The sequence below is a fragment of the Sycon ciliatum genome, chromosome 1 (assembly GCF_964019385.1).
Source record: "Sycon ciliatum chromosome 1, ocSycCili1.1, whole genome shotgun sequence".
NCBI classification, from domain to species: domain Eukaryota; kingdom Metazoa; phylum Porifera; class Calcarea; order Leucosolenida; family Sycettidae; genus Sycon; species Sycon ciliatum.
This window is the reverse complement of record NC_088643.1, coordinates 87,235,039-87,260,536: the sequence shown is the minus strand read 5'-3', so window position 1 is coordinate 87,260,536 and position 25,498 is coordinate 87,235,039. Positions and strand designations below refer to the sequence as shown.

The following is a 25,498-nucleotide window of genomic DNA, read 5'->3' as shown; positions in this document are numbered from 1 at the left end:
ATCACCGGCTGAGCTGATTTGGTCACATTGCACACAAGTAGAATCTTATAACGTTAAATACGTTCATGGGACGAAAGATGTTGCGACATCGGCGGTGATCAGTGAAGAAAGTGTCTGCTTCGAACGTCGAAGGTCGCGCTTCCCGCCGAATGACTTGACACTTGATTGACCCACGACTGCGTCTGGAGCACACGAGAAGCCCGTTGAACCTTCCACTCGGCAGACCTGCAAGAAAGCACCACTCCCTGCTCAATACAGTGTTTCGCGGAATTCAACCCTCATCAGTTGAGCTTGAGTAGGCCAATGAAATTTCTGCTCCGAGAGCACTGCATATGTAGTGTAGTGCTCACCGAGGCAAAACATCACTAGGGATACCAACTTACAGTGACGCACTACATAATGCAGTGCTCTCGGAGCAGAAATTTCATTAGCCTACTCAAGCTCAACTGATGAGGGCTGAAGTCCCCGAAACACTGTGTACTGAGCAGGGAGTGGTGCTTTCTTGCAGGTTTGCCGAGTGGAAGGTTCGACGGGTTTCTCGTGTGCTCCGGGACGCAGTCGTAAGTAGTGAAGTGTCAAGTCAGTCGGCAGGAAGCGCGAGCTCCGACGTTCGTAGCAGACACTATCTTTACATTCATCTGCATGTACTGACCGCTCTCGCATGTACTGTCACAATCATTATCGATCATAACGATTATCGATTTTATCCATACCGAGTGATATACGAGTAATCGGTATAATCGTTTCGGCCCAGAACTTCATAGGGTTGCATAAATTGTATGGAAGTAAAGACCAATACAATGCCAGTGAAGATAAGGAAAAGAGCAAACCAGTGAACACACATCAAGTGACAACAAAGAAGGAAATAATTAGCAAAGACATACAGTAGCATAACAACATCAGCAACAGCCCAGTAGCTACAAGGATCCATGGCAGCAAAACAGAGGCTACATGCGAGAAAATAAACAGCACCACAGACAACGAGGAACAGGCTGCAGAAATTGACTTCTTCGGTGTGATACTTTTGAAGCATAGTGTTGCAAAGAACAAGAAGTCTGCCAACGCAGCCATACTTGCGTATCGGATCTGCATTGCAGGGAAAGGAAGTTCATCTCTATCATCGTTAAAGAGACATGTCATTGATGGAACTTTCTACCTGGCTATCCTCGCGTTCGTGTCCATCGTAGAAGCTACTGCCGTCATCTTCAGAGATGCTCTCGTGCGTACTCATCATAGCGGAGCCAGACAGTACTGCACACAGCACACACAATAAACAAACAGTGAGACAGAAACGTGTGCCGAGGCCCGTATTTGTCCAGACAGTACACACCAAGGCAAGATTACAGAAATTGGCGCACACCTTGCCAAGACCCATCACAATACACATAAATCCTCAATATAGTCCGCTAGGAGCAAGTCCTCCTTCTCCAGAAGAGAGTATACAGCATCGTATTGAAGTGCTAGTGTACAAAGATCTGGAAAACAGCACGGAAGCTGGGCACAAATACTGCAAGATTTACTTCTTCACATCTGATATACATGTGGTAAACGGTGATGATTAGGACAGCCACTAAGGTCATCACTGGCTAATATAATATATGCATTCCCCTCATTCAACATTTATTCCCAAGCACATGTGACGTAAAGCAATCTATGGGCACAGAGAGACAGGACCAATAGTGGTGGAAGGAGAGAGACATGGCCAATAGTGATGGTCAATCGTTAGAAAGTCCAACTGTACCTCTCTCATCTTCTTCATCTTCACTGTCGCCGGCAGAAGTATCAACGGTGGTCAGGCTGTCAGATACCAGGTTGCCAAGAGAGGTTTGAACCATCACACTCATGTTCTTCGGGTCAACACTGGACGCCCAGGCCAAGTGTGTCCTGGCTTCAGCCACCTTGCCCAATTTCATGTAGATCTGCAGACCAGGATATACAGAAATACTACTTCACTTCATCAACGTCAGTCTCACTCAGGTAGAGCAGCAGTGGTAGAGAATACAGCCACGTTAGGTGTGGTTTAATTACCGGTATTCACCAAAGCAACATGGCTGCTGCACAATAATAGTGGCTCGGCGGAAAATTGTATGAAGTCAACAAAACGCGCCAGGATGTTCATAACACATAGACATGTACGTGTAGCTGCAATAACAAAGGAGAATAACAGGATCAACAGTCACAGCAACTACACACTGCTTAACTACTACATTACAGTACAGCATCGTAGTGTACCTTGCCAAGCAGATAATTCACAAGCGCTTCCTTCGGTGAAAGCTTCTTCACTATTTCCAACAATTTGATAGCATCCTGAAAAACAGGGAGAAAGTCAACAAGTGTACAGAAGTGTGCAGAACGTCAGAAGACCCGGTGTGCAGAACGTCAGAAGACCCGCCGGTGTGCAGAACGTCAGAAGACCCGCCGGTGTGCAGAACGTCAGAAGACCCGCCGGTGTGCAGAACGTCAGAAGACCCGCCGGTGTGCAGAACGTCAGAAGACCCGCCGGTGTGCAGAACGTCAGAAGACCCGGTGTGCAGAACGTCAGAAGACCCGCCGGTGTGCAGAACGTCAGAAGACCCGCCGGTGTGCAGAACGTCAGAAGACCCGCCGGTGTGCAGCACGTCAGAAGACCCGCCGGTGTGCAGAACGTCAGAAGACCCGGTGTGCAGAACGTCAGAAGACCCGGTGTGCAGAACGTCAGAAGACCCGGCGTGCAGAACGTCAGAAGACCCGGTGTGTAGAAGGTCAGAAGACCCGGTGTGTAGAAGGTCAGAAGACCCGGTGTGTAGAAGGTCAGAAGACCCGCCGGTGTGCAGGAAACAAGTAAAACATGCATGTGAGGTGCATGACTCTAAAGAGCTCCCTGATCTGTCGGTGTGTCTGGGTGAGCACGAGGGCAAGGACTAACCTGGAATTTGCCTTCGCGAGTTCCCAACGAGGCCAGGTGAAACACGGGCAGAGGATCTAAGCGGTTGAGACGCGAGGCTTGCTGCAGTACTCGCCTTGCACTGCCAAGGTTTCCTTGAGCATTGAACGCCTGTGGCAATACCACAACACACACACACATCCACACAGTCAATGAGCAGCAGAATTAGCACTATTTCACACATGTTCTGAACAGTTCAGGAATTGGCCACGCAAACAATGAAAGTTCATCACTCCACACCAGATTCTTCTGTACGGCCAGGTATGACGGACATCCTAGTCAAAATACCACTACAATAGCAACATCTGACCAACTTACACATTGTCAGCCAGTCATGTTTCCACACCCCGGGCAGGATATTACTGTAGTACTGTACTACTAGTATTCGACGTAGTATTCAGCACAGTAGACACTGCACAATAGCAAGCCAGTAGGGGTGCTGTGCGGCTTGCAGAGTTTTTCTGCGACGATGCACTCACATACTAATACATGCATGAACACACAGACACATACACACACCTACCAGCCCAACATGTGTCAGCACCACAGAGCTGGAACCATTGATCTTGAATGCCACTCCAAAGTTTTGCAGTGCTTTAACGAAATCCTCCTTTTGGAATGCGATCAGACCCAAGCCAAACCTGCAGTAATGCAAAACGAGCACACCCACGTACACCCCCGACGCACCACACCCCACACACACAAGTGCACATTTAGAGTCAGTAAAGAGTATATCGGAGGTCAAAAACCAATTTCTGTCTGATTTTGTTCAAGTTTTCAGGGTTGAAGCATCATGAAGGCAAGCAAAATTTAGCTAGTGTGTAATGAATCCTTCCCTATGTTTAGGGCCTGTGAAAGCCACACCCATACGTTCGCATTTATGTCGTGAAATAAGAGAAAAACCTAATTTTACAAACAGGGCCAATTTTGCAAAATTTAAATTTCAGAGCATTTTGGCACCATATCGAATTGGGGTTCGGAATACCAGTTTTGTCTCCTCACACAGAAGCCTGTACTTTCAACCAGTGCATTTTTTTGCTGAAAAATCTACCCTGACATGTCTGATACTATGGGAATTACTGACATGATGACATGAAGCAACAGATGAAAGTTGGAAGCATTTTATCGTCATCAATGCAAACCTGTCTCTTTCTTAGAGAACGTCTTGTTCGGGCTACTTCGAGGGGCCATAAACCCTCCAAAGTGCCCAATTACATACCCTAATATATTGATTTTCTCATTCTGGACACCCTAGCATTGCAAAAAAGGTGTCAAAGGGTAAGTACTGTACCGTAAAATCCCGCCAGAGCGCCCCGTCTCTCCCATCCGCCCCTCCCTGACTTCTTGTCAGGGAAGTGATTGGTTGTATCCTCGTATGACCCTGTGATGCCGTACTGTACTGCAGACGGGTGCTCGACCCCGTTGGAAATGTACGCAACAGTGCCCACCCTCTTGACCAGGGATCGCACAAACCCTGAGTTTTGATGGGTCTGTACGACTCCTGGCTCTTGACCTTTGGTCGGTGTACGAGATGCAGGAACAGTTTTCGTAGGGTGAGTACTTTTTCATGTAGTACCGAATGCGGTAAGTAGGACTCGCCCATCCGCCCCTCCCCACCTGGACCTACTCGAAGGGTGGTGGAGGTAGGGGTGCTCTGGCGGGATTTTACGGTATACCCTAAAATCAAATTTTCACCAGTTGTAGTCTTCTGGGTGCTAAGTCGAATGGTCTTGGTCCGAGGGAAGCTGAGATGCTCCCTTCCTCCTTTATTCACAATCGAACTCACCACTTCCACCGAAACTGGGTGACTGCGCCCTACTAGATGGGGATTTGTATGGAAAATATCACTAAAAGCGCCATTCGTTCTTATAAAAGCACGTATGACCGCGATTGGCCCATAGGTTGTAGTCTTTTGGATGCCGAGTCGACTGGTTTTGGTCCGAAAAGGCTGCGATGCAGCGTTCGGCCCTTATTCCCAATCGAACACATTGAGTAAGCGGTCAGGTGCTCGTGCGTACACCGTCACCTGGTCACCGTGCCTGCAGGCTACAACTTTCACACTAAAGTTCAACTCAAAAGGTTCAACTCGAGTGACAGAAACTCGCCCAAACATGCTGTAAGTTGTAGCTTGCGGGCACGGTGACCAGGTGACTGGTGTACGCATGAACACGTGACCGCTTACTCAACCGGGTTCGATTGGGAATAAGGGCCGAACGCTGCATCGCAGCCTTTTCGGACCAAAACCAGTCGACTCAGCGTCCAAAAGACTACAACATAGGAGTCAATCGCGGTCACCTGTGCTTTTTATAAGAACGAAATGGCGCTTTTAGTGATATTTTGCATACAAATTCCCATCTAGTAGGGCGCAGTCACCCAGTTTCGGTGGAAGTGGCGAATTGGATTGGGAATAAAAGAGGAACGGAGCGTGTCAGCTTCCTTGGACCAAGACCATTCGACTCAGCACTCCGAAGACTACAACTGGTGAAAATTTGATTTTAGGGTATACCGTAAAATCCCGCCAGAGCACCCCTACCTCCACCACCCTTCGAGTAGGTCCAGGTGGGGAGGGGCGGATGGGCGAGTCCTACTTACCGCATTCGGTACTACATGAAAAAGTACTCACCCTACGAAAACTGTTCCTGCATCTCGTACACCAGTTACTGGTGAAAATTTGATTTTAGGGTATCATCATCTGCGTTGCCGAAAAAATAATAAAAGTAAAATTTAAATAATAATAATAAACGGCATTATGCAGCTGTGTAAGCAGTAGATGCACAGGGCATACTTCCCCTTTAAGAAACACAACTAGCTTACTAGTACTTGCAGGGGATTTCACTTGAACCAGGCCACTACCATGCCTGATTATACCAAGATGGCAGTTGCCGCAACGCCTAGCGGCGAGTGTGAGATGGTAAAGCTGTGTTCATAATTGGCACGTGTACGCGTGCAACCAAGCGCTTGTCTGTATTTTGCTGACTTTTGGGGCGTCGTGCGCATGGAAACGTGCCAAAATGGAAATTCCAACATGTACTTTTCAGCACATATTAGGCGTGTAATGGTGTATATGAATGAAGTACCCAGTTGACCGTGGGTGTTGGGGATTAAGATTTAAAAAAGCTTGTTTCATATTGTCTGTTGTTAGAGTATGGTAAGTAGCATGTCCTAAAAACACATTCACACTCCCTATCAAAACCATACCAAGTCAGTCCACAAGATGAACAAACTCACCATGCATTGTAATGACGTGGGCAGATCTCGATTGCAGTGCGAAAGCAGTGGGTGCTCTCATCAAATTTCCTTAGCGCGCACAGCTCTGATCCAAGCAGAGAATGTGCATACGGAAACGACTCGTCCGCCTATATGTGTACAAAAAGACACACATTCACATGCAAACACATGGTCACAGATACACTGAAACACTCGAATGTACATGTTTGTGACATAGCAAGTCTGTTTTCTGGTCTTTTTTCTATATAGTCGTCCCTCTCTAATCCGGCACTTGTTTATCCAGCACCCTTGCAAACCAGCACACTTTCTGGCAAAACGGATTTTTTAAGTTCATTTTCTACGCTTTAATCCGGCACTTGAATTCCGCCTCCAGCAGCGATTTTCTGCAACAAATCACTCAAACCGTACATAATTCGATTTTCTAATCCAGCAGTTGTACACCGCACACTATCAAGGAGCATTGTAACATACACAACACATGTAACATACACTTGGGAATATCCTATGCCAGCGCATAGGATATTCCCCGGCAAGTGTATGTTTAAGACATGCATTCCACAAAGCACTTGGATTGACACAGAAAATCCCTACGTTTTGACGTACGACACTAACATGTATGTTAACATGTGGGCCGGGTTGGAGGGCAGGATTTGATAATCCAGCACTCTTGTTTATCCAGCAGAAAATGCAATTGCAAAAGGCGCCGGATTAGAGAGGGACGACTGTATATGTAAAAAATAGTGAATTCATGAATACTGTACCACCCTGGGGCAAAGCATTTACACAATATACAATGCAAAACCATGTACAAACACACTGATTGAGATGAGATCCATGCTGACATTCTACCTGTCACACTGCCCACTGCCCAAGCTGACGAAATACAGGGAGTTTGATTGGGAACATGTCAAAATGAAGCATTCGGACAATCAGTTTCAAGGTAAACAACAAGCATGGACAAGCAAGCGCCCTACCTTAACAGCCTTTTCAAAAAACTGCACTGCAGTCTCGGGTTCTCGGCTCAAGCTAGCACTGTTCCCCGCAGCACAGAGAGTCTGACAATCACACGGCATAGGAAACAACATGAGAGCACATCGCACCTCAGTTTTACTGCCCACAGGCAATGGCCTCAGTCACTATCTGGTACACATGAAGTCAGGATCCAGAAACAGTACTCAAGAAAACAAGACAGCATTGGAGTGAACGATACACGCATGAGCAACCTGAGTGACACAGTCCTGCACACAGTCCTGCACAACGGAGAGGCCCTTGCTTTCTAACAACGTACTGCGGACCAAACATGGCATACTAGACTACAGGTATGGCTTCTGTACAGTATAACTTGGCTCGTTGCAAGTGGTGAGTGCACAAATAATGCTCCAATTCGTGTGCTTACGGAGGAAGTAAATAGCGTATATTCTCTATTATAAGCGCCGTGCTTATATTTTTTCAACACCCCTCTACCCCGTGCTTATATTGGAGACTGACCGTGCTTATATTATTTCAACCAATACATCCATACAGAGCAAGAAGAAATACATGCTGGATATCATGCATGCAGCATTGATTTCCACCAAGACCGTGCTACTAATAGAGACTGTGCTTATAATGTTTCGAAAGGTGCTCACAGTGTGCTAGTAATGGAGACCTGTGCTTATAATAGAGAATATACGGTATGCAAAGAGAGGAGTCCGGTCAAGAGAATGCGCTTACTTCTGGGCGATGCGGAGCAAAAGTGTTGAGCTTATTAGCCAAGCTTGAGAGCGCTGTAGCATCATTGAGTTGCCAGAGACAAGATGAGTATGTATCCATGCCTGCAAGACAGCCACATCATCCGTATGCTCAGGTAAGCCAGCAACGGTATAGAACATAACTTCTAAGCTTCTTGCGGACTCAATGATTCTCAAAACTTTGCTCAATTCCATGACAAGCTAACGTTACACCAGATCAATGGACACGTGGAAAGTACACTGAGTCGAACTGCTCCACACAAAAACCCAAAACAAAGCCGCAGTAAACTCATCAAGAGAGAAAAATTCTCTCCAAGATCCACACGTGAATTGGGCACATAGAAATTCACCGCAGCAAGGAAGTCAATGCATACACTCGGACACACGGTCCGAGTACTTGTGCACACGGATGAGGAGGCACACGCACACGCACACACACACACACATGCATACACACACACACACACACACACACACATGCACAAAAATACAGTGTACCCAATTGGGAATTAATGATTTTTAATCATCACATTGTTTGCTTTAGATGTCAGCTTGCACATTGTATCTGTACTACGACACCAGTGCACGTAATACCGTACCATCAATACAGTATGGGTGAAGCATCGCAAGTTGCTTGTACGCCTTCAACGCCTGCATAAACACCAGAAAGCATATTGTATCTGCACTGCTTCAAAATGGTGTCTGTTTGCTGGTGTGTGTGTGTGTGTGTGCGCGCGCGCGCGCGCGTGCGCATGCATGTGCGTGTGTCATGTACACATTCGTATTGCAAATAAATAAGAAATACATGAGCTCCGAAACAGGTCATACCGATGTGTAACGTTGTATTTCAAAGTATGCCTTGGCTGTCTTGCGTAGAACATAAGACGTGTTACGCATCCATGTGGGTAGTTTTTCAAACAACGACAAGGCTGACTGAAGCTTGAATGTCATTTCATTGGCCACCGCTACAGCTAGACTACGAAGATCATCCATCAACGATCCTGAACAGGGCACACAAGAAAGAAAGAATAGCGGAACTGGTGAACTGCGGTGCAAACCTGGCCAGTCAAGCAGGACGACCTACAGGTAATTTAAAACGGAAGACACATTTCATGGCATCAACCCTAAATTGTCCGACAAAGGGCCGAAAGCCAAGATCTGAAATTCGCACTGCCGTGCCAGGAATGGATGCCAACCCCCTTAGCACTCATGTACTCCTGGTGAAACACAAGCCGCTGAAGCGGTAGGCGAACAAAGAGTGTGTGTGCAGGCGCGTACGCAGGGTCACTTCTAGGGGGGTTTCCAACCGAATCACAAACAATGAGTTTTTTAAACCCTTTTAAAGAGCCATAGAAATTTTTCAAAATTATGCATTATTCGTGTTCCTTGGATCATAACTTCAGTTCTACTCATTCAACCTTCATAATCTTGGGCTCCCTGGAAGTGGAAAGGTATCCAAGAGAGGAAGAGAATGAGGTTGACCATGATAGCCAGGACACTGCAGGCGCGTAGCACTGCCGTTGGAGGCGGTCCGGGTGGTCGGGGGTGTCCCCCGGGAAATTTTTGAAATTAGGGTGCACAATCCTGTATTCTGGGCGCTTTTGGCATTGGTCCGGGCACTTTTGGCATTGGTGGGGGTGGGGTGGGGGGGGGGGGCCGGACCGGCTGCTACGCTCCTGCACTGTACCTGTATTATAATTATTAATTTTATAAGTGTATACATGTACATGATCCAGTGCTAGAGGGCAGCAACGGTGCGAGAAATGCCCCAAAGGCCCAAACGCGTCCTGCTCCAGCGATTTCGTTTTTCTCGATAGCAGAGTTTCGATTGTTTTGCTGTGTACTCTTGAGAATATCACAAGTGAAGCCCCTGCAAATCTGAGCCAGTCAATGTGGCGAACAGTCTCAAATTCTCGATACTCGAGTCGCACTGCACGCTTTGGAAATAATTAAATGCCGAGATCGCGGCTCAACTTACGAATGATATATCTCCAGAAACATTGCTCGTAGCGCATCGAGAATTGCTTCTACGGACAGCTGAGCGTTTTCTATTCGACCTGGATATTTGGATTGTTGGAATTGAGCGAGATTTGACCGAGTTACGATCTGTTGAAGTTTGCATTCTTGTCAGATCAATCGCGTGCCCTACCAAAAAATGCCCAAAAATGTTGCTCGTTGGGAACATTTGGGGGGGGTTTCGGGGCAACGGGAAACCCCCCTGCGTACGCGCCTGGTGTGTATCTGAGAGAGAGAGAGAGAGAGAGAGAGAGAGAGAGAGAGAGAGAGAGAGAGAGAGAGAGAGAGAGAGAGAGAGATGACAAGATATTTTTGTTTCAGAGAGCTGAGCACCCTCCCAACATACACACCAGTATGTACGAGGCGGAGTATTGGACAGGATCCAAGGTGGTACTGGCAGATATCAGTACAGTCCTACCTGTGGTCGAGGTCAATATTCCCATTCTCTCGTGCTAATCTTTCACCTCTTTTATCACTATGCCATTTATCTAATCTGATATTTGACCTTGCTCGGCATGCCGATATGTGATATAGGCACGCTCACCAATAGAGCTGGCTGGTGCTGGAAAAATACTGGATACTCGCTAAGTTTGTTGACTGGCTGTCTTCACAAGACATTGGATAAACAATATTAATATCCTTACCCGTTGTAGACGTAAAGTCTTCTTTGATCTCCGAGAATGGAGGTCGAACTTGTGGTGCAGGTGTTTCAGTTGCCACAAGACTGTCGTCCGGCAAAGGCCTGTCACCATACACAGATGATGGCATCTGCACGTGTCGGTCTTGCATCAGTCGGCGAGCTGCAGATCGTGTGACCGGTCCGGCCGATAGCGGTGCAGGCGTAGATGCAGCGCTGTTACTTGCTGACTCAATGAACAGTTTCCTGCCAGCTGGAGGGTTCCACGCGCCTCCCTGTTTCGTCTGCAGCAGAGAAACAAACGGAGCAATGAACCGACCCCACACCTCACATACGCACTGTACTTGAAATAACAATGGACAAACTGAAGTAAAGTCTCGGCACAATCCACCTCACAACAGCCAGTCCCACCTGTCCTCTCCAACAGTAAATGGATCATGCACACACAAGACGACCATGCAGATTTTGACAAAATACTAGGTTGAATAACTATAGGCATGGACTCCAATAGAAGCTCAGGATCAGGACGGCTTGAAAAAATATAAGCCTGGAGTATAAAATGGAGATAAAGACTGTATTTCTTGCCTGTGGTAAATCAACCATCTCAACACACTTGCCAGGCCATGCTCCCAATGACCGTGTTGCCTAAGCTAGAGAACAGGGTGCAAGTGATCAAGCGACCTCTGCCTAGTACCAATGGTTGAATAGATTTTTGGTTGGAGGAAAGCAAATCAGCACACGAAGCACAGAAGCCATAATTTTTTTTCCATTTTTCAAGTGCTATTTTTGTCAATGCTCTGCCCGCCAAAAGTGCCGGTTATAAGGACTTGCTTACTATCACTGTATTCGACCTGAAGAGTAATGGAATGAAAGGCCTAGTCGGAAAAAAATTATATGGCTTCTGTGCTTCGTGTGCTGAAGTACCAATGGTATAACTATAAGTACATATCCCCCCCCCCCAGGGTGTACAACCGTGTGTTCGTACACTCCAATCCAGAGCTTCACATCCAAACAACGCTCTGGATGAGTACAACTCGATAGAGTTAGCTGTTATAATTATACCTCATAGACCCCCATAGACCCATAGCTGCACACTCTTGGTGGTACTATCACTTGAACAATCCTCCCTATAAAGTGTACTACATACACGATGAATCAGAGTGTATTGCCTCCAGCAAGCAGCATTAACCAATAACATGTGAAGAGCTGGAATGAATGTGAAATCTTGCCTGCTGGTGCCCCTAGACCTTTTGATTGCACTGAGGTGAACATCTGATTTTCTCTAATTTGGCACTTAGCAGGTATTGCATTCCAGGCCTTCATGTACACGTACAGCCAGCTTCCCTGGGCAGGGTTCATGGTTGGTATCAACAACTACACGTAGTGTACGTGCACTTACGCGTTCCGTCCTCGGAGCAGTGAATTGCTTTTCTGCAGCATACTGTGCAACCAGGAACAAGAAACAAGATGGGCGGTCAATCACACGCTGTTCTCTATTCACTGTGCCAGCATGCTAATCTGGAGGTCATCAAAAACTTGTTCTCAAGTCCTGTTAACAAATATATCAAGTAACATGAAATGCTCTGCTTTCCAGGCTTTCCAGAGACCAGATAATTATAGCTGCCCCTTCTTCATTTGCCGCAGACACAGCGCTCACTCTTGACGGGCCTGTGCGACCAATACTTCAGCAGAATACCGAGGTTCTAAACCCCAAACCAAAGGTCAGGCATGGCTCAATCCTCACTCCCACATGGAGATATATCTCCGGGGGTCGCTTATCCTGCCTATTTTCAGTCGGGCCAAATCAGTTAGATAGCATCGGCACTATTTTGCTTTCACACAATCCTTTTGACCTAGCTGCACGCTGTGACATTGCAAGGGTGTGTCGCGGGAACATGACATCATACCCCCCCCCCCGAGATTCACACATGATAATTAAATCGATATACACTGTATCTCTAGAACGCTTTGTCGCAAAGATCTGGGATCAACACCATTCGACTCAGCGCCCCAAACTCTACAGACCCTGAACGTTTCATTTTCCTCCGGATTTCCGCTTTAATGGGTGAGGCTAAACAAGGTGGCTGTGCCAGTGGGGCAGACCAAGCTCAGCTGACAGACAGCCTAAATGCAGTGAAGCTTTACAGTGAAGGGCACCTGCAGCACGAGACATTAGACTAGCACAAGAAAGTTGAATATAAAACTCAGAAAAGAGAAAACTCACCTTCGTCCTCATCCCCGTAGTCACAAATGACTTTGTGATGACCGCCGGCGCTGGCTCAGTCGGTGTTATTTTGGACTGGCGTGGCTCTTGCGGGTCCAGCTGAAGGCTCTGAACAGCGACTTTCTCCTGTGTTGTTACTGGCGGGGATGCCGAATATGCACTAGTTGTCACTCCGGCTGTTGACGCGGGGTAGCTGGAGGCAAGGTGTGAAAATTCTTGTCAGTAACGAATAACACAACATAAACAAACACCTATTCGCCTTGGGCCCGGAAGTTGAATAAACACAACCAAGCAAACGTTCAGTAATGTTCATACGCACTACAAAGATAGAACCTGCGCAGGGAAAGGGTATCCTTTTCTGCAGCCAACACCGGCATGCATTACCAGACAGACCTTCCCCTAACCTTTGTCCAAGAGGAGTTGCATCCTGTGGCTGAGCTACCAGAATCCTCTTTGCAACACCACGTGCAGCCACTGCGCTTGAGCTAGGCACAGGACCACAGAGATCCTCGTATCGCCCAGGCGTACTGGCTATAAGCAGACAGTAACATTGAGAAAAAGCACCAAAACACCACAGTTCATGGGGACTTGTGACAATATCTATGCACCAGCTATCCATGACATTTTCTTACATGACAAAAAGTCACGTCGACAGGAAAATAACAAGCTCGTACGTAGGGAGCAACACACAACCCCCCCCCCCCCTATTATCGCGGATGTTGCTACCTCTATTTCGGATTATTTATCATAAAAGGTCTGGCATGGTCTGGTAAACCTGTTGCTTGTACTCATTAGCACCATCTATACATTCAATGCCATTGAGCCCGCCCGAAAAACAATATTCCTGAAATCCACACCACCAACATACAATACAGGGATGAATTTATCCTGTATCGCATTGCAGTTTGCGATGCAAAATCAATCTACTGCTACCCAAAAGTCACCGTAACTCGCAGAAAACTGCAATACATACAGACTATCCATGCCTAACCTGGTCTGTCAAGTAACGTGAATACAGTTCAGTGTGTGTGTGGTGCAGGTACTCTCAATCTGCGTGCACATGTATGCTTCAGTCGTTTTTTGCAGATGGGCTTTCAGGCATCACTCTCAAGAAGGACAATGTGGTAAACACCCAACCTTCAAAGAAAAATGCTAATCAAGATCAAAGACTGCAACGCAATTGTGATTTTGCATAGCAGAAACTGCTATGCCGCACTACGTAAAGTTGAGCAACTTTACGTTAGTGGGCGGGAAAAACCCGTGAATTCGCGAGTTTGCACTCCACTTACGGAAAGTTGTCTACGTAGAGTACGTAGATAGGGCTCTGATAACGTAGCTGGTCCGTAAGTGGATTGGGGTACAAATTTATGACTCTCTCCCCAGGTCGACCTGGTCGTCCACTGCGGTGTTCGGAGTTGCCAAGGGCAGCTACGTGATTTGAAAACTCCGTATGGCGGAACACAGATGCGCATACAGTTTACGTAAGACTTTCTGTAGATCGACTACGTTTTTGACTAACGTAATTACGTTATGCGGAACCTCTCTAATATTATAGAGTGGAACGGCACTGCATTGTGTAAGCTGCAAGAGCACAGCTCTCACCTGCATCTGGCGAGAACATCTCAGGTGTAGCGTCGGTAGTTTGAAGAATTACATTGGTTGGCCGTGGTGGAGAGTTTCCCCGACATGCCAACGATGACGGCGGGTGGCTCTCCTCAGCACAAGTGGAATACCCAGTAGACGGGTAGAACCGAGGCGGAATACGCTCAGTTGTGAAAATGCTGGCCACATTCGGTACATCAGCAACTGAAGTAAACCATAGTAAACATGTACAGTGAAAGTTCAGAATTACGGTCACCCCGCGGGGAGAAGATGCGTCCTGCGTACGGAGGTGTCCTGTGTAGGGAGGTGTCCTGCGTGGGGAGATGTCCTGTGTAGGGAGGTGTCTTATGTAGGGAGGTGTCCTGCTTAGGGAGATGTCCTGTGTAGGGAGGCGTCCTGTGTAGGGAGGCGTCCTGCTTAGGGAGGCGTCCTGTGTAGGGAGGCGTCCTGCTTAGGGAGGCGCCCTGTGTAGGGAGATGTCCTGTGTAGGGAGATGTCCTGCTTACAGAATGCATTACCACTGGATCAGGAGCAATTGGGACTGAAGAAATAAAATCATTGTGTCCTTTGCTGAGCGGTGTCCGTATAGGGAAGTCATACTGTATGTACAGGACTGGCATTCACACAGGCGTTCAGCTCACACAGTCATACAAACTACGCACAGCAAAAGAAGACACTAATGGTTCGCTGAATATCACCCTTTCGCATGAGGCCAAGAAATGGTACACTGTGATTCCCCATAGAGTCACTACCAAATCTGGACACAACCTTCACTTACACATACACAGGCTAATGAAAACATTTTCACAGCAAGGCTTTTGAAACACGACTAGCCTGACTGATGACCACTAATGTCAGGACTTGAACGATTGATTCATACTGGGTTGTGAAAAGCCCACGTTTGTTTTGCGTTATTGCTTCTACCTGAAAGTCTTAAAGCAAATGTCATTAACGTGTCTTACAATACTATCGGATTGCAAGAACGTGGGATAGACAGGCCAGGTGTATTTATCCATGTCAACAAGCTTCTCTTACCGCTGTAGCACAGGCCTTCGAATGCAGACCAGATGAACGGGTTGCGCTCAACGCTCGCTTGGTAATACTGTGACGCAAAATCCCGTTGCTTTTGCATGCTAATCACACATACACATACAGAACAGACAGAACAGACAACAACACACATACACGTGCACATACCGAACAGACAACAACACACATACACATGCACATACACATACACATGCACATACACATGCACATACACATGCAGAACAGACAACAAAGGGCAGTAGAAAAATTACAGGGATGAGCTTGCCACTGCAATGTAGGGATGAATCAATTGCAACAAATTGTCGCACCCTACTCGCTATTCCATGGTCACTGCTAGTACTGGCCATGCATGTCCTTTGTACTGGTGTTATGAAAACTCAACTGACAGAACATCGTTCCACTCAAAGACAATCTCCAGTATGCTGCGCTGTCTCTTTGCATCTCAGAGTTGCCATGACAACTTTGGGCTGGGTTTACATGAGAAATTTCAACCCGGGTCGAGTTCAGCCCGGGTTGAAAGTCTGTACGATAGACAAAAGAGGTGAGCATTTACATGAAGACAGTTGACCCGGGTCAAATACTGATATGCCGCCAAAAGTCCACTTCTAGAGTCCTGTATGGTCACGTGAATCCGTTCGCGCGAAATTTGCATCTGCAGTGCCGTTCAAACCGGGCGCGAGATACGCACAGAAGTACGTTTGTACGATTTTCTTGACCCGGGTTGATTTCAACCCTCCCCTTGGGGGGAGGGTTGAAATCAACCCGGGGCGAAATTTCAACCCGGGTCAAGCGCAATGCGCCATGTGAACGCGCCATTCATTTTGTGTTCATGGCGGGTTGAAATCTGACCCGGGTCGAACTCAACCCGGGTTGAAACGCTTCATGTAAACACAGCCATAGTCAGTGATGCCAAGTTGACTCCAAAGAAAAAAGAGTGAAAGACCGAGAGCTTCTCTTGAACGGCAGTCAACAGAAGTTAGCAGAGGAAATGACTCGTCTGTTGCAGCAATTGGAAGAGGTCACAACTCTCATCAGTAGCCAGTCCTATGTCACACCAAGGATGAGTTTGGTTGGTCACATTTCAGAGTGTGAATCACTGGGAACCAACCTTATTGAGTCGTTTGTTTGGTTATAAAATGTGTTCTGGCTACTCCAGCATCGGGGGTCAGAGCCAGTGCCGACCAATCAAACACCCATGCGCTAAACAACCCTGTTCTGAGCCGGACCAATCAACGCAACATATGCCAAGTTGCAGAATCATTGAAATATAATACATGAAAATATACACTACTCCAACATACCGTTTTGCACGGCCCAAAAGGGCCAGAACTTCGCATGCCAGGTCGCCAAAAAGCTCATCAAGTCTTTTGAGTCCCAACTGGCCGATCCCAACATCAGTGGCGATCCCAACACAAAATGGCAGTGCAGCATACCTATGGATGGCAAGATAAGAGACAAACACGTGACTTAAGTGTATATAATGTATCGGTACACTATTAAATAGCACTTGTTACATGGGCAATATTATAGACAGCCACATACCGTGGAACTCGAATAAGACGAACCCCCCCCCCCCCCCCCCCCCCCGGGGAGTGGAAAAAGTACTTACTGTAAAAGCCATTATTCTAACGAGGCGCATATATAACGCTCAATAGGACAGTATATGTATCGATTTCTGTATAACGATTTCTATTTTAACGACAGATTTCTCCTCGTTAACTCGTTAGAGTTAGCACTTCGTTATATATATATATGGCTTTTACAGTAGTATCCGAGGTACTTCTTGTCCAAAGTTGACTCCTGCGCCCCATTTGCACGATGCATGTGCAGTATATCGAAATGCTCGAAATTATTGATTGCACTCAGAAATGTACGTGTTTAGTGCCACCAAACCGGGCTTCCCTGGCGGCAAACAGCCTCCACCGCGCTGTCAACATAGTGAAGTGCATGTACCTGTCAAGCAAACCTGTCACGTGTAAAGGTGTATAAAAACACCCAAAAGTACATAGTATGCGAGGCTAGATCTGTTGGGGCCTGCTGAAATGTCCGTCATACACGAGTTTTACATCTTATCAGAGTACGTCGTATCCGCAAACATTTGTATACATCCGTATGTGTTTACATGTAGCTACTGTGATTTTTGACATCTAATTGCTACTGTAATTTCACAATTTTTCGGTGTACTTTTATTTTCGGTACTTTCGGTGCGTCTGTTTCATACCTAAAATTTCAATACACCGAACAAACACTAACACACATAATCCAAAAGGGAACTGCTTCTCTGTACCGAAAATTTCTGTTCACCTAACCTGGCCTGTTGCCCTCATACCGAAAATATTGAGCACCGAAAATTTCTGAAATTAGAGTATTTTTGGATGTTAATTGTGTACATCTTTCCGCTTCTCGGCAGTCGAGGCTCCATAATGACAGTAAAAGGAAAGGGTTTTGGAATCCAACTGCGTTCCTATGGTTGTGTAATGAGTGCACAAATAGTCCTTTTCACTGCAATACAAGTACTACTACATGTATAATCACGCAATAAAATACTCACATGTGATTCGGTGTCGCTATATCAACACGGACGGAACCAAGCTCAAAGATTGCGAAACAACATACACAGCGTCATACACATTGATGCGTCGACTTACTGCTTTAGATCCACACAGCATCTAGCTTGCAGCAAGCGGAGCCTGGGGCTGACGAGGTGTACATTCTTCTTGATGGCGTGCAAGCAACGGTGCACTTCGTTGTTGCGATAGAATGAGGTAGCCAATAGGTAAAGGGAGGCTTCACACGACGCTGCATTGCAATACGGCATTCATAAAGCAGAAGATAAGGAACAAATGTTCATCGTTTGGCATAGGTCCAGACAATACAGAATACTGGATGATTTTTTTTAAACAACTCTCCAGGCCCTATTTGTCATATCCTGTATCTACTTATCGTTTTGCCCATTCATGGCCCCTGTCTGTCGCCATGTATAGACGGTACGTGACCTCGCACTACTCCGTACTACGCACAATACCATGCTCTACTCGGCATGGCCCCCTGACTCTTCACTATATCTACACTCACATGTCTGTAAAACAAACCTCTTTCTTACTGTCAGTTCTTGACACAACACTATTGGGAATGTCACTGTGTGCAATGTGCAATGGATTCTGGAGGTTGTGTACTGCATTACTAGGACTTGCCTCTATACTGTAATTGCCTGTGTATGTGGTGGGTATATGTCAACCTTGAATGACATATTATGAATACTGGCAAGCACGAAACCCGGGGAAGGGTTCAAACTCTAACTACAATGTGTCAGAACATGTGTGTAACCTTGCAAAACAGGATTGCTAGCATTGTACCCCATGAAATCCTTGTAGTAAGATACCAAAAGGGTTACAACTGACTGAATACTGGGCGTGGCTATATTTCAGTACATGTACCGAATGTTCAGAAATATTCAACTGTCCTCCGACCATTCCTCAAAACCCCATACAGTTTACATGTTTCCAGTGATATTTCACGCACTTAGTAGAGAGATGCTTCATTCTGTATAGTGGGAAACATATTATGCTATTTGCGCGGCCATCGCACATTAGCGACATCGGCGGTAATCGGTGGAGAAAGTGTCAGCTCAAAACACCTTTGGTATCCCTAGTGATGCTTTGGCTCGGAGAGCACTGCATGTCATAATGCAGTGCTCTCGGATAAGAAATTTCACTAGCCTACTCAAGCTCAACTGATGAGGGCAAATTCCCCCAAACACCATGTATTGAGCAGGGAGTAGCGCTTTCTTGCAGGTTTACCCAGTGGAAGGTTCGACAGGCTCCTCGTGTGCTCCAGATGCAGTCTTGAGTCAGTCAAGTGTCAAGGCAATCGGCAGGAAGCACAAGCTCCGACGTTTGGAGCAGACACTTTCTTCATCACACATTTGCGAATTGAAATCGCCGCAGTATGCTCTTTACATTGATTATGCACAATAATACATGACCCAACTGAAGAGATCAAATCGTGACAGTTTCTCATTGGAAACCAGCGTACAACTAGAAAATGCAAAAAAATGCATGCAGTCTTTTTTCCATTATATAGTACTAGTAAGTGCTAGCTGACGAGTGTGCCAAGTGCGCGTAACTGTACACTGCACTGCTGATATCACTACACCATACAGCGTAGTATGAAAGTGATGCAATTTCAAACTACAAATCCCACCGTCCTGTGGCATTGAGAAGACTAAAAATCACTGAGATACGAAACCTTGAGTCAATGAACCATAGGTCGTGCAAGGTGGGTACATGCACAATACCAATATCAGCAAGAGTCCATAAACAAGAGTATGCAACTGTGATCTCTTTTCTATGGGCCAGATGCGTGGCGTGCTGCCTCATTACAATCATTCAGCTGCAGTCCGTGCACTGCGGAAATTTTTTTTTTTTTTTTTTTAATTTCGGCCAGTCGGCTTCTATCATTTTCGTCTTGGGGGCTAGACAAGGGGAAGTAGCCATGTCGGGGCGTGAGCCCGCCTTTCGGCACCGGGAGTTGCAGCTCGCTCGACTTGACTCTACTGAGTGCAGAGGACCCACACCTTGATCTGGTGAGCTGCGTCGTGGGGATTTTGCAGTCAGATGTGCGACTGCGGGGCTCGAACCCGCGACCTCTCGGGTCGCAGGCAAGTGCAGTACCCAATGTACTACCGGGGAGCCCACCTGCGGAAAATCAAACACCGCACTTTCCCACTGGTTTGAAATGAACTGTCGTACGGAACTGGAGTTCACACCCCAAAATTTAGAGATCCCGTAGGTACTGGAACGAATCGAGCAAAAACAGATGGGCTTGTACAAGAAATTGCGGGTTTGAGTGCATGCTTTCAGAGCGTGATGGAGGCAAGTTACGTAATGAAGGCAGCGCGCCGCGCACCGACCCATAACCACAGTTGCATACTCTTGTTGATGCACTCTTGATATCAGCAATTCAGCATAATCCATCCCACAAAAATTACAAACCGGGCTCATTTGTACATGTGGGGATTCTGGGGAAGTGTACTCAGTGACGTAATGCGTGCAAAACAATTCAAATTCGAAACACCAGACTTCAAAGCAATCTCCTTCAATTTCCATACGATGCTCCACTGTCACAATCCTATTGTAGACAGGACAACAAACTCCAAAATCGGTGTGCATGGGACATGGAGGGATAGGGAACGGAAGATACTAAGAGCATTGTTCAGATTTCAAATTTGAATGAAGCAATACTGAATAAAACTAACCGCTTGCATGGTAGTGCTCCGACAAAACGCAGGCATCAGCAGTTCGAAAGTGATCCAATGCATTTTGAATGGCCGCCTCCTGCAAAAGGTTGAGCCAGATTCAGTATCGGAGTGACACGATTGAGCAAATTCTATCTCTCTCACCTGCGTAAAACACCTTCCTGCTGGCGCCATTTTTTCAAACAGAGCTCTACCCTCACAATGACGGCAGTATGGCCTTTGACCCGGATCCTGACCAGGGAGTCGTACAAGCCAGGGAGCACTCCCTGGCACAAACGACACCGTGCCCTCGCCGGTCATTGGATAACCCGGATCAGCATCTTTCGCAACACTGCAGCTACGGGTGCGAGTCCCTGGCTCAGGATCATGGTCTAGGGTCGCTAACGACGTCTTCTTCGTTCGTTTTGCTGGCGGAGATATGGGTTCGTCGTGAAGCGGCGAGCTGCGGGTACGCGTACCGGAGCTCGAGTTGAACGAAGATTGGCGATGAGATGGCATTGGCGCTTCTTTTCACTACTGCGGATTCGCACGGGGGAAAAACATAGCCTGATTCTTTTAGGCCGCGAATTGAAGGACATAGGACTAGGATTGTTGCACAGCAACACACACTGTGACACACTGTGACACAGCACCGCTTCAACTATTACTTCAACAAAAAGTTCAAGTAAGTAGCTAGTTAGTTCAAAAACAAGTGTACACACTGTGACAGTATAGGTCAGTACAGTCACGTAGTAGACTATGACTCTTATGAGTGGATCATGAACTGATGAAGACAGTACGCGAGTACAGTTAGTTTTACACACTATTTACACACTATAACACTCAGTTACAGAACAGTACAGTCATGAACGATGTGAACAGTTGCCACGGTGCCGACGGTATGTCCGATCCGGGAGCGATCGGCGCTGGAACAAAAAAACTGCTGCAACAGACACTATACATAATTGTTACCAGCTGGTAGGTCTACCAGCGTCCACGACCTTTTTTTAGGCTGCGACCCCCTGCCTCCTATCAAGTATCATCCTATGTATACAATAAATGAGGAGGCCGAGGGTTTATGACCAATAAAAACTATTATAAAAACCGAGGTCCCCCGAGGTTTTTATAATAATAAAAGGTAATAAAAGGTCATAAACCCAAGGCCGGAGCATTTATTGTATTTAGAATCAACCAGTAAAAACTCCTACTCAATCTCCAACAACAAAATTAGTGGACAGCTGTTATTTGTGTTGCTATGACAACTCGTGTGCTGGACGAGTATTTGTTGTCATTGGTTCAATTTCTTTTACTCTTCATATAGGCTATCAGATCATTTTCCTTATTCGGTCTATTTATAACCAGTATCTATAATGAGAGTGTGGTCTGTCTCCATGGTTACCGGTGTTCATTTCATAACTATATCCACTTCTCCTTGTTAGACCTTATCTGGAAGGCCCATTCTTGCAACAGCAGCCAAGGGAGCTAGCTCTCTTGGTTATGCGGACTGGTCCGATCCTAAAAAGCTGTTTTTATGAACTGTTTTTATTGGATAGGATATGATTATGTTGCCAAGCTCGAAATTCACCACAAAAAAGTTCTCAAAATCCTCCTCCGAAAACCCCGCATGCTTCCATCTTCCACCCTGTATGCCCTTGCTGACACTACCCCTTTGTCTAAGAGACGTAATTCACATCTTGTCACCCTTATCCATTCTCTCAAACTCAATCTGTGTCCACCCCACCTCCACTGTTTCAACTGGTTCTCTTCCCGTAGCACGAGAAACTCCCTTTCCCTTCCGAAACCTAAGTCCTCCTTTCTACTTCACTCTCCCTTTTTCATTGCATACTCTGCGTGGCTGGCACTTCCCCAAGAAGCTAAGGACCTTTCTTCCCTCCGCCTTTTTAAGAGCCTTGTCGCGCCTTGACTTTGATTTTGTGTTTCTCATTTTGTTGCAATCACTGCTTATCCGTGCCGGTTCCTTTTTCTTCTCCTCCTCTTCTCCCTGCCTTGCCGTGGTTGGCTAACACCCTCTCTCTTTGTATTGGCCGGTGTTTTCACTGTGCTATGAGTTGCTGTAATAAATAAATGTTGAATAAACGAGGTTTGTGTCAATGGGAGATTGACTTGGAGTTTTTACGAGGTGATTCTAAATCTATAAAATACATGTGCATGACTTTGTACAATGTAGTATCCCAGATTCCCAGTCCACTGGAAGCAGCTACTACTCGATGATCGGATATTTTCGTTGTCGGTTGTCCCTTGCAATGTTGTAGGCGTTCTCAGTGCTGCTACAGTACATGTACAGTCATATATTTTCGTGTCCGGAGGACAAGGTCTGCCCGTCATCGTCCAGTTCAAATGCTTCATGTCATGAGTTACATGTACATGTACATGACGGCGATGATAGAGGGGTCGGGTTTCCTTGCCACAATTATTATTTGTGTTGCATAGCCGGCGGCTTGTGTTATCGATGTTCATTACACACAATACATGTACATGTGCATCGTTTTCATAGTTGAGAATAAAAAAGGCAGAAAGGAATGGGACATAATAGTTACTCGTAAGAGTAACTGTCCACCACTGTACTTGTACATGTAATTAGATACAGTCCGAAAGTGCAACAACTAGGCCAAAACTGACAGTACTGAGACATTCGACAACCTGATACCTAGCTCCAACACTTTTCCGAAGCGCTAACCAACATCCTTTAGGTTCTACAAGGAGAAACCAAAGAGGGGAAGGTAAGCGCGACAAAAATGAGCACAAGCTAAAGTTCCACGGGAACCTGCAAAGAATGTCGACTGTTACTGGACCCTGGCGAGACCAGTAAGATACTTCCAGGCAAAGCGGTATAACTACAATTCGAAGCAGCAAAGCAGCACACATGAGGAATACTAGTACTGTAGGAGTTGGGCGTTCTGTTTTGTGCGCAAAGCTTCCCCTTCTGTAGCCTAAGTTATCTTTGATAGTTCTGAGCCACCCAAGCTGGGTGGTGTGCTGCTTTGCTGATTCGAATTGTAGTTGGACCGCTTTGTCAAGTATTGGTCTCGCCATCGTCCAGTACCAGTCGACACTCTTTGTTCCCGTGGGACTTTAGCTTGTACTCATTTTGGTTCCGCTAACCTTCCCCTCTTTCCTGAGCTAGGTGTCAGGTCGTCGAATGTTTCCTTTCTACATTTATTATTGGCTCAACATCCGACTCGAAAATGGAAGGCTTTGTTGTACATCTCTGCAGTTACTAGTTACAATATACATGTACATGTAGTTGTAGGTTACGCGAGCCTACAACTGTAGGAAGATTGCAGATATAGGATGGCACTGAAAGTGAAATTGAAAGCCTCGAACCGCATAAAAAAAAAAAAAATCTTGATACCAGTACACCATGCGCCCCACCATCACCAACCGGTTATTGCCTTCGCGGAATGTCACTCAAGACAGGGAGTCGACCAGCACGGTCTCTGGCCTTCAACACTACACCGACACTCGGTATCACAGCCTATTCGCAAGGCCCGCGATAACGGCCTGCATTGTTCATCTACATCCCCGTTCTCCTAGAACCCGCGGCTGTGAACCCGTGGCTGTGAACCCGCGGCTGGGAACCCGCGGCTGTGAACCCGCGGCTGTGAACCCGCGGCTGTGAACCCGTGGCTGTGAACCCGCGGCTGTGAACCCGCGGTTGTGAACCCGCGGCTGCGAACCCGCGGCTGCGAACCCGCGGCTGTGAACCCGCGGCTGTGAACCCGTGGCTGTGCCAGTGATGGTTGGCGCCTTGGCGGAGTACCAGTAGTGACGTGCCAGTACTGTTCTAACTTCTTGAAGAGAGTGGGAATGATTATGTGAACGAAACTGGGCGAAATGATTCTAAAGACCACTAGGAGACACTAGGAGACCACCAATCAGCGACTTTCCTATTCTTTCCAGGACATCATACACACATATGTTGTTAGATTGACAGCATGAAACAAGGTGGAGGACACTGTTTGCGGAAACAGTGACCTTACTACAACCATCCACGGTTGGCAGAGCCCCGGTCCATTAGGACTATTTGAACCATATGGGTGTTGTCTAACAATATGTGTGAACTATAACAAGGTTTATCTAATACTAGTTAGTTTTGAACTAGTATTGAGTTATTATAATACATTGTATACATGTACCGGTAATAGCTGGTCGTGTGTGCTTCCCAGTAATTCCATGCCGGATCTGCATGTCTTCAGCGGCCTTGCCCTGGCACATACATGTACATGTGTATGTACCTCACCAGTCAAGCTGCAAGCTTGTTCTTGGTGATGGCTGTTGGCAGGCTCCTTGCATCATTAAACTCAACTGGAAATACCTACTACTAACCCTCAGCCTCAGGCAGTCGGCATGCCCCCTTTGTACGTCAGAACAACACTTTCAGACTCGTGATGTTCAGCGCAGACTATACTACATCGCAGCGTCCACGTATGGAGTCAGTGGCATTTTGAAACGGACCACTCGGAGTGAATTGCTTTATTTTGGTATTATAGGACACAAATAGAAAGAGGAGAGCGAACGAAGTGATGAGGCCCTGTCACGAAGGATTCCCGATAATCGTGCTGGAATCACCAGACACAGCACGCATTTCCTACATTGCAGATTGGATGCACGCTTCCTTCCTATGCTTTGCCACTGCAATACCTACGTACGTGTACCTGCCGGCCATACGTTGTCAGTGGTTACCCGTACCCGCACTTGTAGTACGAGTACTACTGGTTTCACTGTCTGTCAACCGTGATGGGGCATGGTATGGACTCTTGGGTACTAGCCTAGGTGATTAGCATCTCTCTCTCTCTCTCTCTCTCTCTCTCTCTCTCTCTCTCTCTCTCTC

General features: G+C 46.6%; 1 protein-coding gene across 1 annotated transcript; it reads right to left on the bottom strand.

The window, feature by feature from the left end:
- Window positions 1–688: 688 nt before the first annotated feature.
- LOC135806150 (cell division cycle protein 27 homolog) lies at window positions 689–21,313 on the bottom strand (the record flags this gene model as incomplete). Its single annotated transcript, XM_065320301.1, is given in 20 exon segments — window positions 689–1,251; window positions 1,742–1,919; window positions 2,233–2,307; window positions 2,906–3,034; window positions 3,447–3,564; window positions 6,152–6,279; window positions 7,126–7,206; window positions 7,865–7,965; window positions 8,481–8,532; window positions 8,710–8,882; window positions 10,542–10,818; window positions 11,934–11,975; window positions 12,759–12,951; window positions 13,163–13,289; window positions 14,361–14,564; window positions 15,396–15,493; window positions 16,712–16,843; window positions 18,059–18,209; window positions 20,668–20,746; window positions 20,812–21,313. Coding segments are annotated over 20 exon segments (2,820 nt in total). The 3' UTR covers window positions 689–1,123.
- Window positions 21,314–25,498: the final 4,185 nt, after the last annotated feature.